At 34.2% G+C, this 24,664-nt stretch overlaps 1 protein-coding gene across 1 annotated transcript; it reads left to right on the plus strand.

Annotated features, from left to right (window-relative positions):
* Positions 1-7,972: 7,972 nt before the first annotated feature.
* Positions 7,973-10,544, plus strand: LOC112730248 (protein FAR1-RELATED SEQUENCE 5-like). The gene is made up of 4 exons (XM_025780344.1): positions 7,973-7,990; positions 8,093-8,255; positions 8,328-10,324; positions 10,485-10,544. Exons 1-4 carry the CDS (start codon positions 7,973-7,975, stop codon positions 10,542-10,544), a joined length of 2,238 nt encoding a protein of 745 aa, XP_025636129.1.
* Positions 10,545-24,664: the final 14,120 nt, after the last annotated feature.

Below are 24,664 nucleotides of genomic sequence, written 5' to 3' on the forward strand. Positions count from 1 at the left end.
TTAGTTAAAAATTCAATTGTTCATTTTGCTAATATACAATTATGTCTTTTGTAGTTGAACCTTTTAGACTTCGGATCATCAATTCAGTCAAGCTCCACTCTTTACAATACACCAGATATGAATTATCCAAGAGAGGATTGTACAAGTTTTAGTTTTTATTAATGTAAATTTTTGTTCACCCATGAGCAAATTTCGGTTCACCATGGTTATAGCAGGATTAATTTCTGAATGTTGATAGTCTTTAATGAATAGTCACTTTTTTTATGAAATTCTATATTGATATATACAGTTTTTCGATTCGTCTAGTGTATTAATTTCTAAGTTGAATAATTAGAATTTGTTTTTTCGGTTCAGGTTTCAGAGTTCAGGGTTTAGGGTTTAGGGTTCAGCATTAGGGTTTAGGGTTTAGGGTTATGGTTTTAGGGTTTTAGGGTTTATGGGTTCAGGGTTCAGTGTTCAGGGGTTCAGTGTGTTTCAAACTTTCAGTTTTCCCCGTGTATTAATTTCGGTTCACCTTGTTCATGGTTGAGGGTTTAGGGTTTAGGATTTAGGGTTCAGGGTTTAGAGGTCTAGAGTTTAGGGTTTAAGGTTTAGGGTTTAGGGTTTAGGGTTTAGGGTTTAGGTTTTAGGTTATGATTTTAGGGTTTTAGTGATTCATGGTTTATGGGTTCAGGGTTCAGTGTTCAGGGTTCTAGTTTTAGTGTTTAGGGTTTAGGGTTTAGGGTTCAAGGTTTAGGAGTTCAGTGTGTTTCTACTTTCGGTTCGCCCAGTGTATTAATTTCGGTTCACTATGTTCTTTTGGAGTTCGTATGTATTGGTAAATACAGTGATTGCAATCACTGAGAACCTGGAATAAAACAACATCCAGACAATTCCAATAGATATATAAATATTAACATTTGATACATACATTAATATTAAGAATAGATATATACATTAACTTGACATATATACATTTGAAAGAAGCATTGTTTGCTTTTTTAACAAGTTAAACAAAATATATACAACTACTATATGCATTTTTTGATATATACATTGACATATATATATATATATATATATATATATATATATATATATATATATATATATATATATATATTTGAAGTATGAATTTTTTGCTTTTTAAACAAGTTAAACAAAATATTGTTAATTACAACTAGTATATGCTATTTGCTATCTAAATCTCCATATGTGTATTTACAATAAGGGCTGGAGAGGAAAGCAGATGGCTTGGTGAGTCTTATTGCTTCAGATTCCCAAATCACTTAGTCTCTGATTTTGTTCATTTCATGCAACAGAAGATTTGGACCATATTGGTATCTGAAGTCATCAATCTCTTTCTGCATTTCAATTGAAATGAATTAGTTACATAAGAAATGAACCCAAATGAAATAAGAACAATATCATTCAAAGCCATAATCATACTGTAAAAATGCAATTACAATAACCCTAAACCCTGAACACATTAAATATTAAGTAAATCAAAATCACATTAAATAACAACAAATTTCATTCAAAGCCCTAGTTATACTATAAAAATGCAATCACAATAACCCTAAACCCTAAACAAATTTAAAGGAGGCCACCGAACCGAAAATTGTTTATGTGATGAATAAGTGGTGATCAAATTTCAATCAACAAGAATAGTATTTCTGCATGGAAAAGAACTATTGAACAGAGTAACAACCAACTTCAAAGCTCTAGTTACACTATCAACTTAACTGAATGAAATAAGAAAAGAAAGAAATTTATTAATTTAGAAAGTACTTACTTGTGTCCAAGGTTTATATTTATATCTCTTCCCGCTTTTGAGTTTTTGTGGATCTATTGTTTCGAGCCATTTCATCACGTATATTCTACAATCATAGCTAAGCAAGAATTGAGTATAATACTATCAATAGTATCCAAAATAAAACACATTAAAAATAGCACTATAGAAGAGAAAGATTCTTAATTTGTACGTTGAGCATTCAATTGGATATACTCTGCTTCCTCTCCCAGTCCATCCTCCATTAAGGGTTCCGCCCTAGCGTACACCCTCATCTGGGAAATTATTAAACCCTGAAAGAGACAAAAAAAGAAAAAAAACAGAACCAACAACAGTGAACCAAACTCCTTTCATGTACAGAATAATTTGAATAATTTACAAGAAAATAACTTACAACAAATTTGTTCAGTTGCTTTCTAGAATTATGTATATTTTTTGGAAGCTTATTGATAGGGTCAAGGACATATAATTTCTTTTTGTTTACATCAGCAATCCATAACCACCAATGCCCTCCATTGCAAATTGGGACAAATAGCTGAAGTTTTGAAAAATTATAGAATATTTCAGTCGAAACAATAGCAAACAAGAGAATTATCAAAGAACTTTTAGAAATTACAACTTACAAATGGATGCGATGCAAGTTTTCTTTTGTCAAGAAACTGGCGGTGGTGGGCATACTGCTCAATATCAACCCTGTAGTCCTTGTTTGTCCTCTTATCAGTGTACTCCACGCCATGTGTTCCCAACATAAAATTTTGCAAAATGAACATCAGTTAAATCATATTTCCACCGAACCGAACACAATTCATATGCTGAATAAAACGTGAAAAATATTCAATCATCAAGAGAAAAGTTTTCTTAATGCAAAAGAACTCAATGGAACACATAAGTATCAGGTGAACCAATATTAACATTTTGACCAAACCGAAAAAGAAACAGCAGTGAATAAGAAATTTAGCATACCACAATATTCGGCGGCACAATGTATATTTGTTCCTGATACTGCCGAACTTTTATTTCGTTGAGAATCATGTTATGTATACTAACAACCTACACGAAGAAAAGTTATGAGATATACTGTATAAGAGTGTTTAGAAAAATTATTATTGTTAACGAAATTGGGAAAGAATTTACCGAAGCATGCACTTGTTCTTTGGGCATTAGAGACATGAAATATTCTCTTAACCCCTCATAAAGTGCCTCATGTTTTGAGACAAATATTGGTTCATATTCGTTGCCACTGTCCTTTCTCTTTTTCACATGTGTCATCCAATGATAACACTTTTCAATCAACTCCTTCGAGATTTTTATTTTTTTCCGGAGTTTTGAAAACTTCAACAGCCGGTAAGTTTGGCTCGGAAGATGTTGCTTCAGCAAATTTTAATGCTGCTATCACTCCAGCATCTACCACCGCCTTTGCCAAGATTTTAAGCTCTGAAACACTCTCTTGAGAGGGCTGAGTTGGTTGAGATGTTGGTGGACTTATCCCAAGGCTAAAGGAAGGCCTTTCATCTTCCCTTTCCCTAGGTTGAGCATCACTGCAAGATGAGAGATATTTAACAATGATATTAAACAAAATTGATTTTAATCATTATAGTGAACCGAAATCCAAACAAATAGTAAACCTAAATCCAAACTTACAATGAACCAAAATGATATTAAACAAAAATGATATTAAAGAAAAGCAAGTAACATACCTATCAAATGATGACAAGATTAGAGTTTCTTTTTCTGATTGCCGTGCCACCGGAGGTTCTTTGGATTGTTCTTCATCAAAAACTTCATAGACATCGGCATCCTTGAAAAACTCTTCAATAACAGAACTTGTAAGAGAACCTGTAACACCTTGCTTTTTGGGTTCTGGAGGGCAGCTATAAGAAACAGAAGAGAGTCCAAAGACAAGAACACATTGAATTCATTTCTGTTTTCAACTGAACCATAATTAAACCATGTATAAGCAGTCAACATTATCGGTATTTATATAAGCAGTAAAACTTACACATTAACAGGTGCTTCTTGTTCGGATTGTTGCACTGTTCGTTCTTTGCAGGGTTGTTATTGCTATTCCAGAGGTCTGCTACATTAAACAGTAAACATTTCTATAATTATCCCAAACTATTATCATATTTAACAATGATATTTAACAGAAATGACATTAATCATTTTAGTGAACCAAAATCCAAACTAATAGTGAACCTAAATCCAAACTTATGGTGAACCGAAATTATATTAAACAAAAGTGATATTAAAGAATTTAATGCTTACACATTAACAGGTGCTTCTTGTTCTGATTGCTGTTGCACTGGAGGTACTTGGGCTTGTTGCTGTTGTTCTTTGCCAGGGCTGTTGCATTAAATAGAAAGCAGTTCAATAACAACCATTAAAATTAATAAAAAGAATTTTTATGTGAAACTTGCTCTTTATTAAAAACATCATACACATAGTCATCTTTGAATAAGTCTTCAATTACAAAACTCGTAAGAGACACTGTAACACCCTGTTTTTCGGGTTCTTGAGGGCAGTTGTAATAAACAGAAGAGAGTCCAAAGACAAGAACACATTGAATTCATTTCTGGTTTCAACTGAACTATAATTAAACCATGTATAAGCAGTAAACATTGAACAAGATTCATGTGGTGAATAAATATTTATTAACTTAGTCATTATTAGAAGTTTGTTGTGTTTCCTTTTGTGGAGGGACATAGATGAAGTCATCCTTCATTAACTCTTCCTGAACTGAACTTGGAAGAGATAATGCAAGAGGAGGTCTAAGGAATGTAAACAAGGATAAAGCTAATGTTGAATAATTTTTTCTTACTGAACTGAACTAAAAACTCTTACTGAAACTTGATATCTTTTTTTAAGTATCAAGGTCAACTACCATTTGTGCTGAAATCTATCCAATATAATGAGACAATTTTACAGTAGTATGCCTTATCAAAGTGAAAGAGTTGTCTCTAATGTCAATTGTCCTAAACAAAACTCATTCAATACATCAAGCACAAGCATGTATATCTTAAACAAGTCAATTAAAATGCCACAACCCACTGAACCGAAAATCATTCACTCACAGAACCAAAATTACAAAGGGTACCGAACTGAAAAATGTTGATGTGGTTAATAAATGATAATCAACTTTCAATCAACAAGAATACTATTCCTCCATGCAAAAGAAGTACTAAAGATAGTAACAATCATTTTCAAAGATCTAGTTAAACTATCCACACAAATAAGAACAACCACATATATCTTAATCAAATCAACATCTTCCGAAAGAAAAGTTTTTCAAATTTCATGAATTAGGTTTTCTTTCAAAATGACATTTGCAAATTGGCTTCTTTAAAAACTCTTACTGAAACTTGATATCTTTCTTTAAGTATCAAGGTCAACTACTAGTCGTGCTGAAATATATCCAATATAATGAGACAATTTTACAGTAGTATGGCTTATCAAAGTGAAAGAGTTGTCTCTAATGTCAATTGTCCTAAATAAAACTCATTCAATACATCAACAACCACAAGCATGTATATCTTAATCAAGTTAATTAAAATGCCACAACCCACCGAACCGAAAATCCTTCATGCACAGAACCAAAATCACAAAGGCCACCGAACCGAAAAACGTTCATGTGATTAATAAATGATTATCAACTTTCAATCAATAAAAATAGTGTTCATCAATGCAAAAGAAGTACTGAAGATAGTAATAGAGCTCTAGTTAAATTATCCACACTAATAAGAACAAGCACGTATATCTTAGAGCCCTAGTTATACTGTAAAAATCATTCACAATAGTTCAATCTACTAAACGAAGCAAATCAAACTAGTAAAATTAAAATGAAACTAGGCGAAATGCGACATTGCAAGATTTTAAATGAACAGTAGTTTTCTCATACCTTTTGTCATCTTTGTTGCTGTTTTCGTTTGTTTCTGGTTATTGCTTGCGAAATATTCTTCCGATTCCTTTGCAGTAGTGGTTTTCGCAAAGAATGTGATTGAAATTTGAGTGATGTTTAGAGAGATTTGAAGAGAATGAGTGTTTTGGTGTATTAATTTCGTGTTGAAGATGTAACGTTTTTTCATAATGAAGCGCGAATAGAAAAGGAGGGGTTTCTTTTGTGTCTAGCGCGTGTTTTTCACTCTCCATTTAATGCGCCTGAATCTATTTGGATTTGGGCCAACTTGGTTATATGATTATATGGATGTGTAGCAGCCCTGTAATTTTATTTGTTAAAGTTAAGTTGCATCATTTTTCTTGTTGTCTAATTAATGACAATTTGTCAAATTAAAATCAATTTAGAGTAATACATATCATAAAATCATAAAATAAATATTAAGTACTGGATCAAATATTCACGCGTATGATTATAATACAAAAGAATAAACAAATAATTAAATACTTAGCTATTTAATAAATCTTGACAGCAATGTCTTGAAATCTAACAATATTTAAATAATTATAACAATTTCATTGGGATGTTTTAATGGAATCTAAGACTGCATTAAAAGATTTTGTTATTCAAATTTTACTTACAAATTTAACTTCTACATTACTTTTGTTTTTAGCATTGGGACCTCCTGAAGAAGCCACATGCCATGTGATGTGTCGATTTCTCACATTGCCTCTCAACACTTGCCTCCACATCAAAGAGACACTTTTAGTATTTTTTCACTCATCTAACCTTTATAAATTGAGCAACTGAAAGCAAAAAAATAGTAAACACAAATTATTTATCATCAAGTAATTTGTAAAATTTCTTTTTAGTGTTCTTCTTTGTGAAACTTTCTTTATCATCAAGTGATTTGTGAAACTTGTTTTTAGTGTTCTTCTCTAATGGGCTTGTTTTTAAAAAGGAAAAATTTCAAGCTTCCATGTTTATGTTGAGTGGTGGATAACTTTACTATTTTAATATGGTGACTTCTGTGGTGGCCAATGTATTTGGGTGGACAAGGTGGCTAAAAAATATGTAGCCAATTGGAGCTTGACACATGGAATAAATGTGACTAACTTCCATATAAGTTTGACTATAGAAATAATTAGTTTGGTTAATGGGCTACGGTAAATGTGAGTAAACATGGGTAAGTAGGAAATGTAATGGATTAGCAGTTATAGTTTGTGAAGGTCATTTTTTCCTATTTCAAACATTCCCATACTTTGAAACAAGAGGGAATTGAAATAGAAATCAAAAGGAAAAATAAAAAAATCTCCCAAATTTTAGAATTGAATGAGCAGACCTTCAAGCCGGTTAGAGAAGTTAGGGTTCATCTTGAAGTTGTACACACAGTTGCGAGAGGTGGTCGCATGCCATCCTTAAAGAGGCGAATCGGAATCTTTGCCGGCAATTCAGCGGGGAAGAGCAGAAGAATAGCAGAACGACAAGATTCACGCCATCGTTGCCTCTCCTTTGTCTCCTTTGAAGTGCCCCTTCGATCTCTCTCAAGGGTGGAACCCCTGAACTCTGGATGCTGGTTCTGGGTCTTTGACTTGCCTGGTGTCCCTCGTCTCTCTTGGTTTGTGTCGTTGGTCTTCGAAAAGGGTGGAATCTGGCTCCTGTTCATTCCTATTCTATGCTCTAATATTGGTGAGTTTAATTTTTTATCTTTGTTCTATATCGGAGGAATATGCAATTGTGCTGAATTTGCTAAGATGGTTGTTAATTTGCTGTGTTAGGCATAGGATATACTGGTTTTGTTTCCCAAAAAAATGCACAGAGTTTCTTAAATTGAATTTCCAAAAGTATATAAATACCTCTATTATGATGCTCAGGAACAAGATGAACCCTGTAATCGACCACCGAAAAAATTATTTATTAGGGGCTCCTTGTGATTGGAACAATAGTAGATCCTTATGACTTTACCAAAAATAGTAAACTTAATAGAATATTTAACCGTTGTCATAGTCTTGAGGTCCCCATGCTGTAAAGTCAAATGAACAAACTTATGCTTTTGAAAACAAAAACTATGTGCGTTTAGTATAAATGATTCTGGTTAAACTAAATTTGATATATTCTTTTAGCAATTCTCTTCTGGTCAACCTTAACCCAAAAATTAAAAATTTGTCTTTGTAATGTTAGAAACCAATGAGTCAACCAATTTATATAGACCAATAATTGTGATAGACTATTGACTGACGACTATGGACTTCGCTTAATGCCAATTTGTATAGCAATTGTCTCCATTTAAGTTAACTCCATAAGCGACAATGTGTACGACATGCTTTGTTCCTCAATGGTTTTTTTTTAATCCAGGGATGTTTGATAGTGAGTTGGATTTGGATGATGGTAGCACATCAGAGTTGTCAGGCCATTGGACTGATGGTTAGAGCACCGATTCGGGAGATGGGGATGATTTGAACGGGTTGGAGGAACCTCTGACTGAGGAAGGGGATAGTGGCCATGCAGACAGTGAATACAAAGGAAAGGATGGTGGTGGAAGCAATATGCATGCTTCCGCAGAGGATCAGGCAAACTCTGAGAATGTCATGGGTAAACAATTCAGCTGTCCAGACCCTGTGATTGCTTCTGTGTTGTTATCTGCATAATTTAATGGGATTGGAGATGCGTATGCAAAGGGTATTGGTTTTGCAGTGCAAAAGGGAGATTCTATTAAAGACGAGGAGGGGAATATTGTTAGGAAGATTTTCTACCACAATCGACAAGGGCTGCGTGAAAAGAAGCATTACGAGCGAGTTGACAAAAAAAGGACTCATAAACCGGAGATGAGAACGAATTGCAATGCCAAGCTTGTGGTGTTTCTGGAGAAAAGTTGTAGGAAATGGCGGACGAAAACATTGGTCGAGGAACATAATCATGAGTTGGCACCCCAAGAGTTCACTAATGTCATGGCTCCACATAGGAAGATCCCAGAAGGGCACAAAGCGCATATACATAGCATGCATGAAGTTGGGTTCCAAACAACTCAAATAATGGACTTCTTTGCCCACATGTGTGGTGGATATCGGAATCTTAACTTCATAAGTAAGGACTTGTATAATTATATGGATGGAGTTAAGCAATCCAAGATCGTCGAGGGAGATGCAGCGGCAGCAATAAGCTACTTGAAGGGCAAGGCTGAGTTGGATCCGATGGCAGTTGTGCAGTACTCTTATTGCGCTGAGAAGCACCTTGAGCACCTATTTTGGTCAGATGGTAACATGCAGCACGACTATGAATGCTTTGGTGATGTGTTAGCATTTGACTCGACGTACAAAAAAAACTTATACAACAGGCCTCTTGTGATATTTTCGGGCACCAACCATCACAGACAGACAATTATTTTTGGGTTTGGTTTGCTAGAGGACGAGAAGATTCCATCCTACAAATGGTTGTTAAGTAGCTTCTTGGAGGTACTGAGGCACAAAGAGCCGAAATTCGTTGTCACAGATGGTGATGAATCCATGCGAGAGCCCATTAAATGTGAATTCCCTAATGCGACACACAGACTATGCACCTGGCATCTTGCTCGAAATGCAGTTGTTAATATAAAGGACAAAGATTTTTGTGCTGTGTTTAAGACTGCTGTGTATGGTCACTTTGATGAGGAAGAGTTTGACAGATATTGGGTGGACATGATCACGTCATTCGATTTAGAGGACAACGATTGGGTCGCAAAGACATACGAAAAGATAGAGATGTGGGCAAATGCTTATTTGTGTGAGAAGTTTTGTGCCAGCATTCGAACCACTTCTCGGTGTGAGGGTATTAATTCATCACTTAAGAAATTTATCAAGTCCGGAAATTGCATAATTGAGTTGGTCGAGAACCTGGATCGAGTAGTTAAAGATTACCGGAATAACGAGTACATTGCAGATTGCAAGACTCTTTACTCAAATCTAGTGATGACAACGGGTCTTGAAACATTGGAAAGATCTGTGAGCAAGTTCTACACGAGGGAAATATTCAATGAGGTGCAAAAACAGATCGAGGGAGTTGGGGCATTGTTAGTGTTGCACAGGGACAGTATCGGTGGCACCGAGAAGTTCATGTTCCAAAAGTATCGAAAGCCCCATCATGTGTACTCAGTTTTCATGGATAGAAGTTGTGATAAGTATGAATGTTCTTGTAAGTTGTGGGAGAGATTAAGGATACCTTGCTGCCATATATTTTGTATCCTAAAAGAGCCAGAGAAAGAAGATTTGCCGAGCCGATTGGTCCTGCGTAAGTGGTGCAAAGATGCCAAGGTCGCCAATAGTAGTAGTCAGCATGCCTCAGTCAATCCGACGGATGGATTTCGCGTTAGATACGGTGCATTGTGGAGTGCCTACCTGTCGCTGTGTTTTACAGCCGCGCAATGCACGGAAACATACAACACTGCCATGACAGAGGTTACCAGAATGTCGAGGGAGTTTGCATCTCTAGGTGGCATAGGCCAAAGGAGCAGTCGTGTTCAAGCAGGGGCGGATGAAACTCACATTCTCGACCCAAAGATTATCAGGTCCAAGGGTGCACCTCGGGGGAGCACAAATGCCAATAACGGGAGGCGTTGTAGGCGGTGTCTTGGATTAGGCCACGACAAAAGAAATTGCACGGCCACGGATGACGATGTTGTTGATGAGGTTTGTATGTGTTGATTAATTCCTAGGATTCTGGTGATCCATATGCGCCTGATGTGGTAATGCTTGACATTTGTACTTGTTACTTATGTCATGATAGTTGTAGTGCATTAATGTTTTGAACTATAGCATTTGATTGCACAAGTGATTTATTTGTTTGCAGGATGGTGGATCCGACCGTAGGCCAGTTTATAATTCCGGAAAGAGGTCACGACAAAACTAGGTTGATGGACATGACTGCATGTGATTGAAGTGTTTAGGTGATTAGAAAAAATTTACATTTTTTAACCTTGGTTGTCCAATGTAAATGATTCTAGTTGTGTTGTCAGTTTAGTCGTTTTTGTGGTAGATTAACGTGATGTTAACATTGGTTTTTATGTGGTGGTTGTCCCATGAATGAGACTTTTTTGAAGCAATACTTTTGGTGTTGATTGCAAATAGTTTGTTCTATTCCTGTCATGGCTACTTCATCTTGATGTTAGGCATTATTAAGGCAGGTTATTTTTTCCTTATCTTTTGTTACTGTGAAGAATTTTTCAATTATCCAGTAACTTATGTCATTCAGTTACTTATGTTGTTTCAAGATTTGGATTTCTTTTCTTGAGCATGTCTAAACTATTGGCCATTAAAATAAGGCTAGAAGTGTAACAAAAAAAATCATTAGTTAACATTAGGCATTTGTGCGATTTAATTTTTCATGAATATCAAATCACCAATAGAAGGTAATGCATCAAGTCACGGTTGAAAAAATAAATTCCATTAAATGCAACATTGTTGTTGACATGACCTGTAATATTAACAATTTGCCATGCATGAATGCTTTATGATGACAGCTTAAATGGTTGAATCTGTGAACATAAAAGGTGATGCTGATGAGAATAAGAAACTTCATCTAAAAGTCATAGTCATTGTATACAAGTATACACCAAAGTTCTCGGGCAACCTTTTCTGAAGGCATACCAACAAAAGTATGCCACTCAATCCATATTCTATAACCATTACTAAAGGATATGCCAACAATCTTGTAAATTAAAGCTTACAAGCCATTAAAAATAACCATGTCCAGTAGCATGAAATCCACATTACATGTTAAACACCACATGTGCTGCAGCACAAACATAACAGTTTTCAATTCCATATTGGTTACACTAATGACCTTACAAAATAGCACAACTAAAAAATTCTTTCGACGGAACAAAAGTTTGTATGCCTGAAACTAAAGAAACAGATTCAGCAGGAATGTATGCCTTTTGGATTACTATCATGGATAAGTTGTGAAACTCCTCCAGTATTTTAGAGCTGCTTCAACGGTTTCCATTCTATTATCGTTGTGATACTTTAACACCATGTCGATTGTGAGGCGCATCCTGCTGTAATCAGTCACAAACTGAAATGCCTATAATATTCAAAAGCACACTTGTAGGTTAGGATAAGCAGTAGTGCAGCTTTACATTTGACGATAATTCATACAAGCTCATTTGGAAGTGAGGTAATTCGTTATAGTTGCATGTAAGGTATGTGTAGATGATACCTCGACATTGTAGTCATAGAACAAGTGGTACATGATCATCCACTGTGCAACAAATACGCCACAATCATTGCTATTCGGGTTATTGGCCCCGTGTTTGAAAAGAAGACAAATCAAGTCACCCAATCAGATGTCAATTTTTCTTAAGCAATTGAAGTATCGTAATCATTGCAGCCTCTGAATATAAATTTTACTATGTTCTAGGTCTAAATAATTCACCTTTCAGGAAGTTGTTGGACAACCTCAGGCTCCTTTATGTCAAACTCACTGCATTATATCTTGTTAGTGTCTGCATTAGCATACAAAGCACGATCATCCAAAAGGTCATCCAGAAAGATTGCATGTGTAACAATAATAGTTCATTAGTAAATAATGTCTTGTTAAACGCAAGATTTTGGTTGTGAATTTTAAAAAAATAACTATAATCGAATGGTCTGGAATAAAACTATCGTAAAAACCAAAGATTGATTCACAAGGCTTATCAAAAGTTTATTTTGCACATTGAAGTTTAACCTCCTTTACCGAATGGAATCAACAGAAATTTACGTTTGACGGGAACTTATGACCTGATATTCAACCAAATTGGTTTTGGTTGAAGTATTACTTAATTGAAATTCAATAAAAATCATTACGTTTGTAAGACACTGGAAAGGTAAAAATCATTTTATTGAAATAAGATTGTAAAGTTGCTTTAATCATGACACTTGGGTTTTTTTAACTAAATTTGAATGGTTAGTATTCTACAATATAAGTCAGCCATTCTTTTCTATTCATGGCAGTAGATTTAATGTGGATATTAAAGGAGGACACCAGGATTCCACAGGTGCAGGCCTTTAAGTCAACACCCCATGGCTAGGAGTTATGTCGAAACTAACAAAACTTGATCTACAGTAAAATATTAAGGTCATGCAGGATAGCAATGGGGACATACTCTTTTTCCAAAAAACCATTCATTGTCATTACTACGCAGTTAGGCTATTTAGACGTTACGGAATTAGAACATTACCAATTTTTGGATCTGTCGACGTCTCTTTGACCTGGCTGTTGGGGATGGGTTGAATTTTGCGAGTTAGGTCTTCTTTTGTGAACCTTAACCCAAATCCAAAAAAAATACAAGTCAATCATTAAACTAATAATTACATTGCTTCATCTATTTCAACTATTTTATCTTCTCAAAAAATAAAGGTTTAATTTTCTTTATGATTTTCATTGTTTTTTTTTGTTTTTCTATTTTCAGACTGTATAAAAAATAGGACAATAAATAATTATATTTTATAATTTTAATTCTTGCATGAAAAAATGTAGTCTTTACTTTTATTATCTACAATGTGGATGCTTTTCTTTTCTCCAAATCATCAAAAAGATACACGATTAATATAAATTATTTAAAATGAATTTATGTCATCTGATAAAAATAATAGGCAAATAATTTTTTTCTAACAAAAAAGGGTTATTTTAAGCATATAAATCTATACTAAATCGTAAAGTAAATAAGATAATGGAGCAGCGGAGTTTATTAAGTTGAAACAAAATATGCCATCTAAATTTTAACGAAAGAAAAATTATGTGATACATTTTAATTGTTAAGTTATAATAATAATAAATTGGAATATAAAATTCAAAATAATAATAATAACAACAACAACAACAACAACAACAACAACAACAACAACAACAATTGAGTTTCATTTTTTTTGGGCTTATTCCAATTGAATCTAGTTTTATGCTCTCTACCCGTTCTTCCATTCTGTTTTATTTTTTTTTTAACGGTGAACATCTCAATGGCCCATCCTTTTCGGTTTTTGACTGATTGGATCTCTGCGGTCCATCTCAACCCATTATTTTTTTTATCTTGAAATTCCTTAAATGCCCTAACGGTAAACCCGAAACAATTACCGTGCTCAACTTTAAACTTGCTTTGACAACCCGTTCAGCAACTCATTCCAATAACCCACGTGTCTCAAGGTTATTGGAAAGTCAACCAAAAGTCATCCTTGGTCACTCTTAGTCACCTAATACATTGTCACCACAGAACTCACCTTTTAATATATCAAAAGTTAGTTTTTCAAAAACGAAAGGTCTGAATTTAAATTATACTCACCAACATCAACCACTCATGAACCATGACTCATCCTACATCTACCAACGGCATTATTTTCAGATCCATCCATAACAAATGAATTGTGAAAACAGATCTGAAATGATCCTAAGAACAAACCACTTATACAACACCAAAAAGATATTAGATCATGTAACCATGGACTCTTCCACTCTGCTTGATGGATCTCAGCATTAATTAGTCCCAGGTGAGCCCAATCATGTCCTAGCGATTATTCCTATCTAATTCCTTGTTAATTAAGATCATGTTTTTGTTGTATTGGAATATTCTTTGTTAATTATTCTCACTTCAATGGTTGTCTTTTATTCATCTACTAACATGCATATCTTGTTAACATTTTCCTTTTTTTCTGGGGCCTTATAGGGTTATTATCTTGCTTCATTTCAGGAGTTAACTTGACTAAATCAAATTACCAAAGCACCTGTTATTCATCACTTCTCCGAAAGCATTTTGGGGGTCATGACAGTCCGAGCATTCAGAAAGCATAAAAGATTTACCAAAGAAAACATGTACATAAAAGGGTGAGTGCTAATTTAAGCATGGATTTCCACAACTATATTTCCAATGAGTGGTTGCGATTATGCTTTTAGAATTGCTTGGAAGTTTGGTTATCTGCATTTTCGCCATGTTCATGATCCTCTTACCAAGCAAGATCATAAAGCCAGGTAAGCGAAAACCTCTAAAAGCCTAAATTTTAGTTTTATATTCTTGTTGTTACTGCATTTACTTTGTTCACATGCCCCATTTATTGGTTTTAGGATCAAAGTTGGAAATGGACCGAATACTCAAGCTGGTCCTAGAGTGGCCTAAAAGCGTAAGTTTCTATGATTTGATAAATATACCACGATATACAGGCCATTAGAATTACTATAAGTTTTCTGATCTGATAGTTCCAATGTATAATAGGCTCAAGACTGGAGCTTCTTAATTGAACCATTGGTTGGCAAGATATTTGAAAATCTATCAAATGCAACTGTTGTGAAACTCTTGATTTATATATGTGAAGACCTAGCAAATGTTACTGACCTAGTATTGCATCATGTTATGTTGCATGTTAGAGAACAAATAGAGTTCGTATATCTATATTTGTAATATCTATCTTTTTATCTAGGCAAAGTATTTATGCATGATATTCTTCTATACTCTAAAGACCTTCCGTATGTGCCATATTTTTTTTAATTTGGATAACCTTTTACTTGATGAGTTTAACCATCCAGTGAAACTCTTAAAATCTCCCAAAAGGGTATCTAAGAAAGACATGATAGGAGATAGGAAAAAGAGAAAATTTGATATTAAGATTGTCATGTTACTATATAGCTAGTTACATGAATTATTTTAGTTATTACTGATGTGAAAATATTTTCGTGTAAAAAAATGTCATTCATTCTGAAATTATTGGTGAAGCTATGTGTATCTATGATTAACCACTGTTATGTCTGCTTTGAAAACACAGTAGTACTGCACAGGACATGTAAAATTTGTCTCCTATTTTATATTTTTGTCAAGTTTATTGGACCAAGACTCTACTTTTATTGTCAATATTATTTTACAGCAGCCAAATCTGCACTTAGATTAAACTATTTTAAGGCTTGAATTTTAGTTGTGCTTGGAAGTATTATACTGCATTTATGATTGAATTTGATTTTTACCTTATCTGTAATATTATTCATGAATTAGTGTTGTATCACCATGGTTGTTTATGGTATTTACTATTATTATTATTATTATTCAGTTCTCATTCAAATCATGTACAGGTTCCTTCATCAAGGATCAAATGGCTGGATTCACTTTCCCTCACATTCAAGGGAATGATATTTATCTGCCAGTTAATCTGAGTTTGAGTTTGAATGATTTTCTCTATATTTATCATAAAAAATAAAATCCCCTAAACAAATTCATTTCATCCATTGTAGTTTTTGTTTTCAGTTATTGAAATGTATTAAATTACCTGACACCTTTAAAATATTAGTCATTGGTAATGATGTGATTTAGTTCGTTGGATGAGACAACGCAATAGGATATAAATGCCATGTTTTTTTTTCTACTTTTCTGATTTTATTGAACGTGTTGTTTGTGTTGTGTTTCTTGGTTGCTAACAAAAAAAAATGGTCAACCCTGTGTCATTGAATTATATTGTAAATGTGTTTTATAAGTGCAAACTTAGATAACAAGTGCAGACTTCTCTAATGTGTTATTCTCTCTACTTAATCCTAATTGATAAATCATGCATCTATTAGTAGTTTTTTATTTTATTTTTGTGTCAAGAGATAACTTGAGTCGCCAAGAATTTAACCACATCTAGCTATTTAGCTTGTGAATTCCATTATAGTTTAACAACTCAATTGATAGACAAAAGATATTTTCTTGATGCATTTTGTCCTACTTTCTCCTTGTTTTACTATGATATTTTTTTGATGCATTTTGTCCTTCTTTCTCCTTGTTTTACTAATGCTACTTTACTGGTATATAATTAGTGTCGTGAACTATAATGGGATCCTTTCAATGTAACATTATTCCTAGATAATCACTTATGAATTGATTTTTTCTCTACTAATATTCTTGATATATAATATTCTATTTCTTAAATTTGTCACCTTTTTCATATCCTTTCTTCACTGGCAGAGGTGGATTATTAGCAGAGTTGGATTATTCAAAGTTGACCTGCACTATACATCAATTATAATTCACCAGTTTACTCCCCCAAACCTCTCAAGATGGTAGGTACTAAATACACACCATTTATAGTTCGTGGTTTATATTAATTTATATCGGTAAATTTATCATCGTGTTCTATCCATAATATACTTTCCTTTAGGATTACAATTGTGCAAGATATATAATGCTTTGTTTTATATGTTAAGTATGACAATTTGTCTAAAATAAAGCTTGTGCAGTGTAATTAAAAACCTGAAAAAATTTTGTTCAATATATTAGCTTTATCCACAGGAGAAACAATGAGAAAGTCTAACGTGTTTTCCCTGTACTATGAACAATCCATTAAAATACTACTATTTAATCTCAGTAAAATACACGTCTTCCACTTGATTGAGTATCTGTTCTGATTGAAATTCCCTGTCCTTCCTTAATGACCACCTTTTCTCTTCTATTTGTTGATGTCCCTATAAAGTCTATGTGAATGTTCATCCTTTGTGATATCTCCTTGCAAAAAGCATTGACATGTTATAGATTAATCTTAGTACTATCGAAATTACATCGATCTATCTACTTTTATATCATTAATTAGGATAAAAGATTATGTATAATCCTGATAGAATTAAAACTACACGGCTAGAAAGGTACCTCATCATCTCATTTCATGTTGATTTGACATTTATGCAACATTCCTGAACACTTCCTTGTAAACCACGTTCTCTGTACAATTGTTCTTATTCTCTTGGTAACAGACCAGAATCTTAAGGCCCTTTTTATTTGTAACTCGTGAGAGTGCGGCATAGAGTTGTCTATGCGTGAACATAGGTTTTTTTAGGATCAATCCAACTTTTGACAACGATTGACCTTGACTCTTGTTTATTGTCATTGCATATGATACCATTATGAAAAATTGTCTTCTTTGAAATTTGAATGGTATTCTATGATCAGATGGTGTTAGTGTCATCCTTGGAATAAATACTTACTGACCATAATTTTTTCCTGATATGCTTTTTGCTTCTATGATGGGTTTTCCAAGCCTAGTGATTACCAAGTGTGTTCCATTGATATGCTTTTTGCTTTTTGACCTTGATTGATTACACCATTCAACATTAATGTGAGCTCCATATTTCAAAAGCAGATGCCTATTATGTGGTACCACATATCTATTATCCTGCTCTATTTTGGATTTATTTATTGTTTTACCGTCGTCCCTTCGCCTATATATTGGATAGCCATCTTCGTCTACCACTATAACATCAACAAATTTTTTCGGAAAATGACATATGCATTTCCCATTCTCCATACACGGTGAATTTTTCCTAGCCACTCCACATGGGCCGTGCATCATGTGTTGAGCTACTGCTTCAAAGTATTTCGGGTTTCAGTCCTTGTTTGGTATTTCAGCTGAGATAATCCAATTGAAATCTTCGCCCATCGGGTACTTGTCATCCCGATGTAGAAATATCAATATGTGCGCATGGGGAGCCCACATTTCTGAAACTCTATCGTGTAAACCACTGTAACGATAAAAATTTAAGGCATCTTAAATACCACTCAATAAGTCTACACGTTTTGTCTTGCTCAATACAGTCCAGCAGAATGAGTATTTAAATTGTGTTTAGCTAACTTTATTTTAAATAGGGTTTAGGTAACTTTATTGAAGGTTGAACAAATTATATAGAGCTAAACACTTTCACCAGGTGATTTTACTTTAAACATGTTTGCAGATTATTTTATTGATAAACTAATCTATTCGTGAGTTTAATGGATTATGCAACCGTCCTATATAATTCTAACAAAGTTATGCATGGCTGTAAGTATAACATGTTCATAATTATATAGGATCCTTTAATTGGCTAATGAACAACCTGTATAAAATTACCTGCTATGACCCTTCCAAAAATTTTGTTTTCTCTGATGTCTTTTATAAGATGATCCAATTTCACCTTGAAAGCCCTACATACCATATATGGTCGGTCTTCTGGATTTAATTCTCTATTACTGAGAAAATCTTCAAGTTCTGGCCATTTAGGGTTACATGTGAAAGTGATAAAAAGATCAGGATAGTACACTGTTTTACATATAGCCATTATATCTTGATAATTTTATATCATGTACCTCGGTCCCCAGTAAATGAAGACGGTAATATAATACGTTTTCCTCGAGATGATGGTGTAGTTTCTCCATTTAATACAGCTTCTTTAATTCCTTTGTACATCTCCACTCTAAATTTTTCTTGTTTTAGCCGTATAAAATTTAATCTTGCTGATTCAACCATTGAGTAGGCATCAACCAGAAACTTTTGGAAAAGTCTCCTTGCATACAATAAAGGGGATGCATCAGAATATCTCTCCTGAATCATGTAACAAAAAATTCTTTCAGTGAAACTTCATCCCTTACCTTACCATCGTTATCCTTTTTTCTATTGAGAGGTATACCTTCTCTGTAACCATCCTCTCCATATGGAAATAATAAAGGGTATTGTAAACCCAAATAGGATGAATTGAGCTGATTAATGCGTTGTAATCTTTCACTTTGAGTCTCAACCACAATATCCCTATCGGTCTTGTCTTTATCAAAGTCACCCATAATTAATGCTACAACCTCGTTGGCAGAAGGTAAATAATACCTTTTACCATATTTTCCCCTCTTTCCTAAGAGTCTTAACTTCACATCACGTCTAGATTCAAACCCGATCGACTCCCTAACCATGCGAAATGATTTGACCAATATATTGTGATCGTCAAGCATGTTCTTTAAGTCAGTAACAATATCTTCATGTATGGCATTGTTCTCACCGCCCCTACAAATTTAACCAATTATATATATGCTTAGAATATGTATCAAAATAATTTCAAATGACTTCGGTAAATTACATTTTTGTACGGGTACCTGATAATTGACATGCGATTTTGTATCTCATTTTGGGTGTCAACTACATAGAGTTGGGCAAACTTTTCACTTTTATCTTCTGGTGGTAGAAGACTGCCCATCAAATGGTAATTTTCACCAGATATAACAAAAGGTGGTGGGCCTCTTGTAGAATTCATGCTTCGCTCAACTCTAGCTCCCATTGATGTGAATTGAAATAAACTATTGTAAGTCCATATATTCTCATGAAAGTGTTTACTTTTCACATTTTTACCAAACACCAATTCATACAACACTCTAGGAGCTTCTTGTGGTTGCGGTAGTTGTACTTGTCCGCCTCTACAGCACATTGTATATTTTGGGTCATTGGTGTTGAAATAATTTTTTGTTCTCGCATCATACCAGAACAGAGCATGACAAAACTGACATGCATGTACTGCATCACCAATATTGTAGTATTCTAATAAATAGAATCATTTCATATATTAATTACCTTGTAAACATTCAATGGTTAATGCCAATCATTAGTCCATGAATTAGGACTTTGTTTTATATTAATATATAACTAATTGATGATATGTCAAAATTGTTACCGTTTGATTGTCTCTCCATATGTGGTCTTGCATTTTTTATAGTCCTAGTCCTCTTATACTATTGTTGCACTGCATCTTATAAATGAGTAATTCATACACTACTTTTATAAAAAATAAGGAACAAATTACGATACCTATAATATGGGGAATGCAGGTTAATGAATTCACTTCTAACTGATCTACATCAACTGAAGTTGCTTTTGTGATACGTGAATTACTCATATACCCTGTGGTTAGCATAGAGTCCTGGCGTGAAACTCCTTTATTTGAGGTTTGTACACCTAAAATATTTTCATGGGATTGACAATGTTAGCATTAAAAATGTGGTATCGGTTATGTGCAAATCTTGATTAATCTTACAACTTGCAAGGTATTAGATATATACCAATATGGGTTTGACTGAGTTTTCTAACATTTGTCATTGTTAAAACGAAACCTACATAAATGGAATTTAATCATAAATTTATATGTTATGTATATAATGCTTTAGCCAATTTGTTCCAATGTAAAATCAAGAAACAAAATGAAACATTACTTCTCCTAGAATGTTCAGAATTGGTATCTCTTCTTGCATTTAGCCTTGCCATCCTTTCCTTTCTAGCCTTTCTCGTAGCTTCTGCAATTTATTAATAATTGTATCTTTCGATCAAATATGAATAATAACAAAGCAATATCCTATACAATCATTAATCACACACATCACTCCCATAAAAAATCACCCTAACCATGTAACCATTTCACTCAATATAACACAAATTAGCAAGTATTAGTGGCCCAAATTGGTGTCTCTTTCAATTAATTTGTCATCATCTCACTCAAGACTCCACTATTCTTTTGTCTAAAATGAAGCATATAAGTTGTGTCTTTATGATTTTCTTAGTGATATATATTCCTTTGTGAATATTATTCTCTTGACCTGTGAATATGAATCACGAAAAGTAAACAAAATTTGACTTCCATTGCTATAATACATTCCTATATGCTTCATTTTCACTCTCATTGTTTATCCATGTGACAATTCCACTCATTATTTTGGTTTTGATTTGTTGAAAACTATTTGTTAGGAAATTTGTGTATAGCATTACCTATTGTCTGTGATGTCTCTTGCAATGAATTTGATGTCATTTCAACAGAAAGTCTACATATTATTTGGGTACTACATGCATTGCTAAGTGTGTCTTTGGTGTGAGTCAGCTTCATTGGTGGATTGTTATTTTCCTTATTCTCTTGTGTACTACATCTTGGTGTCCAGTTATGTGCTATGCTCATGTCTGCACCAGAGTAATATTAATCGAGGCTTTATATATACTCAGTGGTAATATAATAATCCATAAACGTATAGACTCACCTGAATATTGACTATCCCGGTTAGGCCAATCATCAGTTGATCTGCTTTGCATATTTCTCTGAAATGGATTTGGTGGACGACTTTGCTCTTCATTGCAACAATAATCCTCAGCCTTCCTTTTATTTTTAGCATATGTCCATCCATGGTGACCTGTGACCAAAGAAAGAACCGATTTTATAGACTTCTTTTTTAGTTAATGCATTCTTTTATGCTTTAAACATTGACTTAGACCAATATTTCTTCTACAACTAATTCTTTCAATGAATACATGGCTTGTTGTCAAACACTTACCTGGAGTTATAGAGTATGAGTTGGGGTCAATCTAAATCAGCGGTGCTCGTTCAGATGGGGAACTACTCATTTCATCATCTGAGTTTGTAACCCTTTTCCTCTTTTGGTCTAGAATGAGTTTTCTTTGGCTTCTTGCAAGAAATGCTCTATCTTGGTCCATTTCTTGAAGAGTTTTGGTAATGTTGGTTTGACTAAAGCAACAGATGAATATAAATGGCTTTCATGAACCTTTCTTCATTGGTAAAGAACTTGTACCAATTTGTGTATTTTTTTTTGTTCAAAAGAGAACTTATTCTTTTTGTATGTCATACCAATACATTACTCTTTCATAACTCTACTTTCAGAAGATGAATATATTTTAATCACTATATTACTTTCCACGTCATATAAGCTCCCTAGTTTTAAGCAATATATATTTTCATTACTTTAATCTCATAGATTATTTTTCTTACAAATAATTTACTTGTAAAAGGCATCATTATCAACTCTTTTTTATGGATTACTTCTTTTATTAAGACCTACTGCCATACATAACCTTGATTGAATTTACATCACCATTAATATTATTTATCTTAATATCTCTTATTGTGGTTTTTTATTCATTTATGCAACAAAGCTATTTGTTTGTACATTGCACAAAAACTCGTACACTCCTCCTTATCGTTTCAGATTTACTCTCCATCTTTATATATTTTAAATTGCCTTACACTCATGATATTGCAACTTTTGTTAATAATTTGATAATCACACCAAATATTATTTTAAAGGTATCAGTCGATGTATTATAAATATTGGTTTTCCACCCATTATTTATAATTTGTTATCCAATCCATGGTTTTGAATTTGTGACTTATATCAGAAATAACTACATTCTGGAAGCACAAATATTCATTTCTCTGAGCTTATTCACATATTAACATAAGATGCTCTATCTAAAAATTCTGATTCTTTTTTATCGCTTATTGGCATGAATGGTCATTTTATCTTCTGCTTTTTAAATAAAATATATACAACTCATGTTTTACCTAAATTTATTTGTTCCTCTCGTTCTATAGTTCATATGTTTGGACATAATTGTTATCTTTGAATAACTTCTATCACAACAAATATACTCACATATATTCCATAAACAAACCATAACATACAACTAAAGGGATTTAAAATGACAATGGTCATTATAACTAATTTATAGTAGTAATACACCAACTTCTATTTTTGTATTCTTATTGTAACACCCTACCATACAGAGTCTTATGCTTAAGTCATAATTCAGAGATGGCAAGGTATTACGACCTCTAAAACAAAAATTTAGTACGTATAGTAGTATGAATAATTGATTATAACTAGGAGCCTTTGTAGAAAAAGGGGTAAACAAAAACCGTAACTCGAACGCGCAACACTCCGATCGATAACGTAACGAGCAAAGGATAAGCTAACGCAAGATCATATATATAAAGAGTGTCAAAAACGGGAATATCAAGACTCAAAATCCGGCTGCGAAGATAACCGGTCCGAGCATAATAATATATACATATAATAAAATAAGGAAACCCCAAAGGAAACCCAAAGGGACACAAATACATACAACCTATTCTCCAAAATCCCCTCTAGAAGGAGTCATCACAGTTTGTATTATTTAATGGAGATAAAAGTATCTAAACAAGATATATAAACCAAAACAGAGTCCCAAGAACAAAGGATCTTCGCTAATCCAGAAGTCTCCAGCATGCCTCAACGAGAAGCCTCGCGTCCTGCATCTGAAAACCACAAAATCCGCATGGGTGAGAACCAGAGGTCCCCAGTACGGTAACGGCTTCCACATATATAATACATAATAATAGAGGAAAGCCGAAGGCAATCCTAGAACTTCCTTCAGATAATATCAAAGCTTATAAACAAGCTAAACCGTAAGTGGCAACTGACTAAAGATTCTTCAGTCTAACTAATACTTCCCTTTCCAATTCCTTCAGACCTCCCAACCACCAGCAGGAGTATAATATAGCAAACACAGTTATATCAGACAAGAGATTTACAAATAGGAACAGATAAGGCATTTAGGCAATTAGCAAGTAATATGCAGTCAAATAGGCAATCTCAAACAATTCATGTAGTATGCTTATGATGCATGCCTGTCCCTAGTGGCTGATGATATCATCTGTCGGTTATAGAGCCAACCCGACAAGTCCTGGTAGCTAGCCATTGGACTGTCCCTCTGTCGTGCATCCCCAACTCGAGTTATACTCATCATAAACTTGATCATAATCATGATCCATATCCATCACCCTCACTGGTGAATATTTATCCATCACCATCACTGGTGAATATTTATGGGGGCGAGCTCATCCGGGCCTTTCACAGTGCCCGGCCACACTTACGACATAGGGTCAAAAGAGCTTCGAGTCTCAACCTGGAGCACATGGTGGCTAGCCATTGCTACTACCCAGGGAAACCCTCATCTCCAATGGTGGAAGTGCAAACCTTCACAATTCAATCAACATCATATATGCATTTATACTTGGCCATAAACATGGCTCCGCCGTAACACGGCAATAATCTAGCCATCCGGCTCACGGTTAAATCCATAACCAGCCAATTCATTAACAATTACGGCCCTTCGGCCCATGGCACCACAAGCACTTCCACCGCCATTCTCCGCATCTCACATAATCATCTTTGATCCTCAATGATCATTCATTTTTCCCTTGCTTCACTCGCAAGTTACCACATTCACTAGCCCTTTTTCTCATGCTAGGCATATCATAATGATTTAAGACATAAGTGGTGAGATCGGAGGCTTAGAAGTATGAAATTTGGCTTTTAAAACTCAAAAATCAACTTTGGGATGAAAACAGGTCCACGCGTACGCGCACTCCACGCGCACGCGTGGATGGCGCTTTCTCGAAGAACGGCGCGTACGCACCAAGTGCGCCTATGCGCGAGG

The sequence above is a fragment of the Arachis hypogaea genome, chromosome 12 (assembly GCF_003086295.3).
Source record: "Arachis hypogaea cultivar Tifrunner chromosome 12, arahy.Tifrunner.gnm2.J5K5, whole genome shotgun sequence".
NCBI lineage: Eukaryota > Viridiplantae > Streptophyta > Magnoliopsida > Fabales > Fabaceae > Arachis > Arachis hypogaea.

What these genes read in the sequence shown, in the direction of transcription:
- LOC112730248 (XM_025780344.1), top strand. An exon ending in AAACTCTGAGAATGTCATGG is followed by an intron (nt 8,256 to 8,327) that starts GTAAACAATTCA and finishes ATGGGATTGGAG; the next exon opens with ATGCGTATGCAAAGGGTATT. An exon ending in ATGACGATGTTGTTGATGAG is followed by an intron (nt 10,325 to 10,484) that starts GTTTGTATGTGT and finishes ATTTGTTTGCAG; the next exon opens with GATGGTGGATCCGACCGTAG.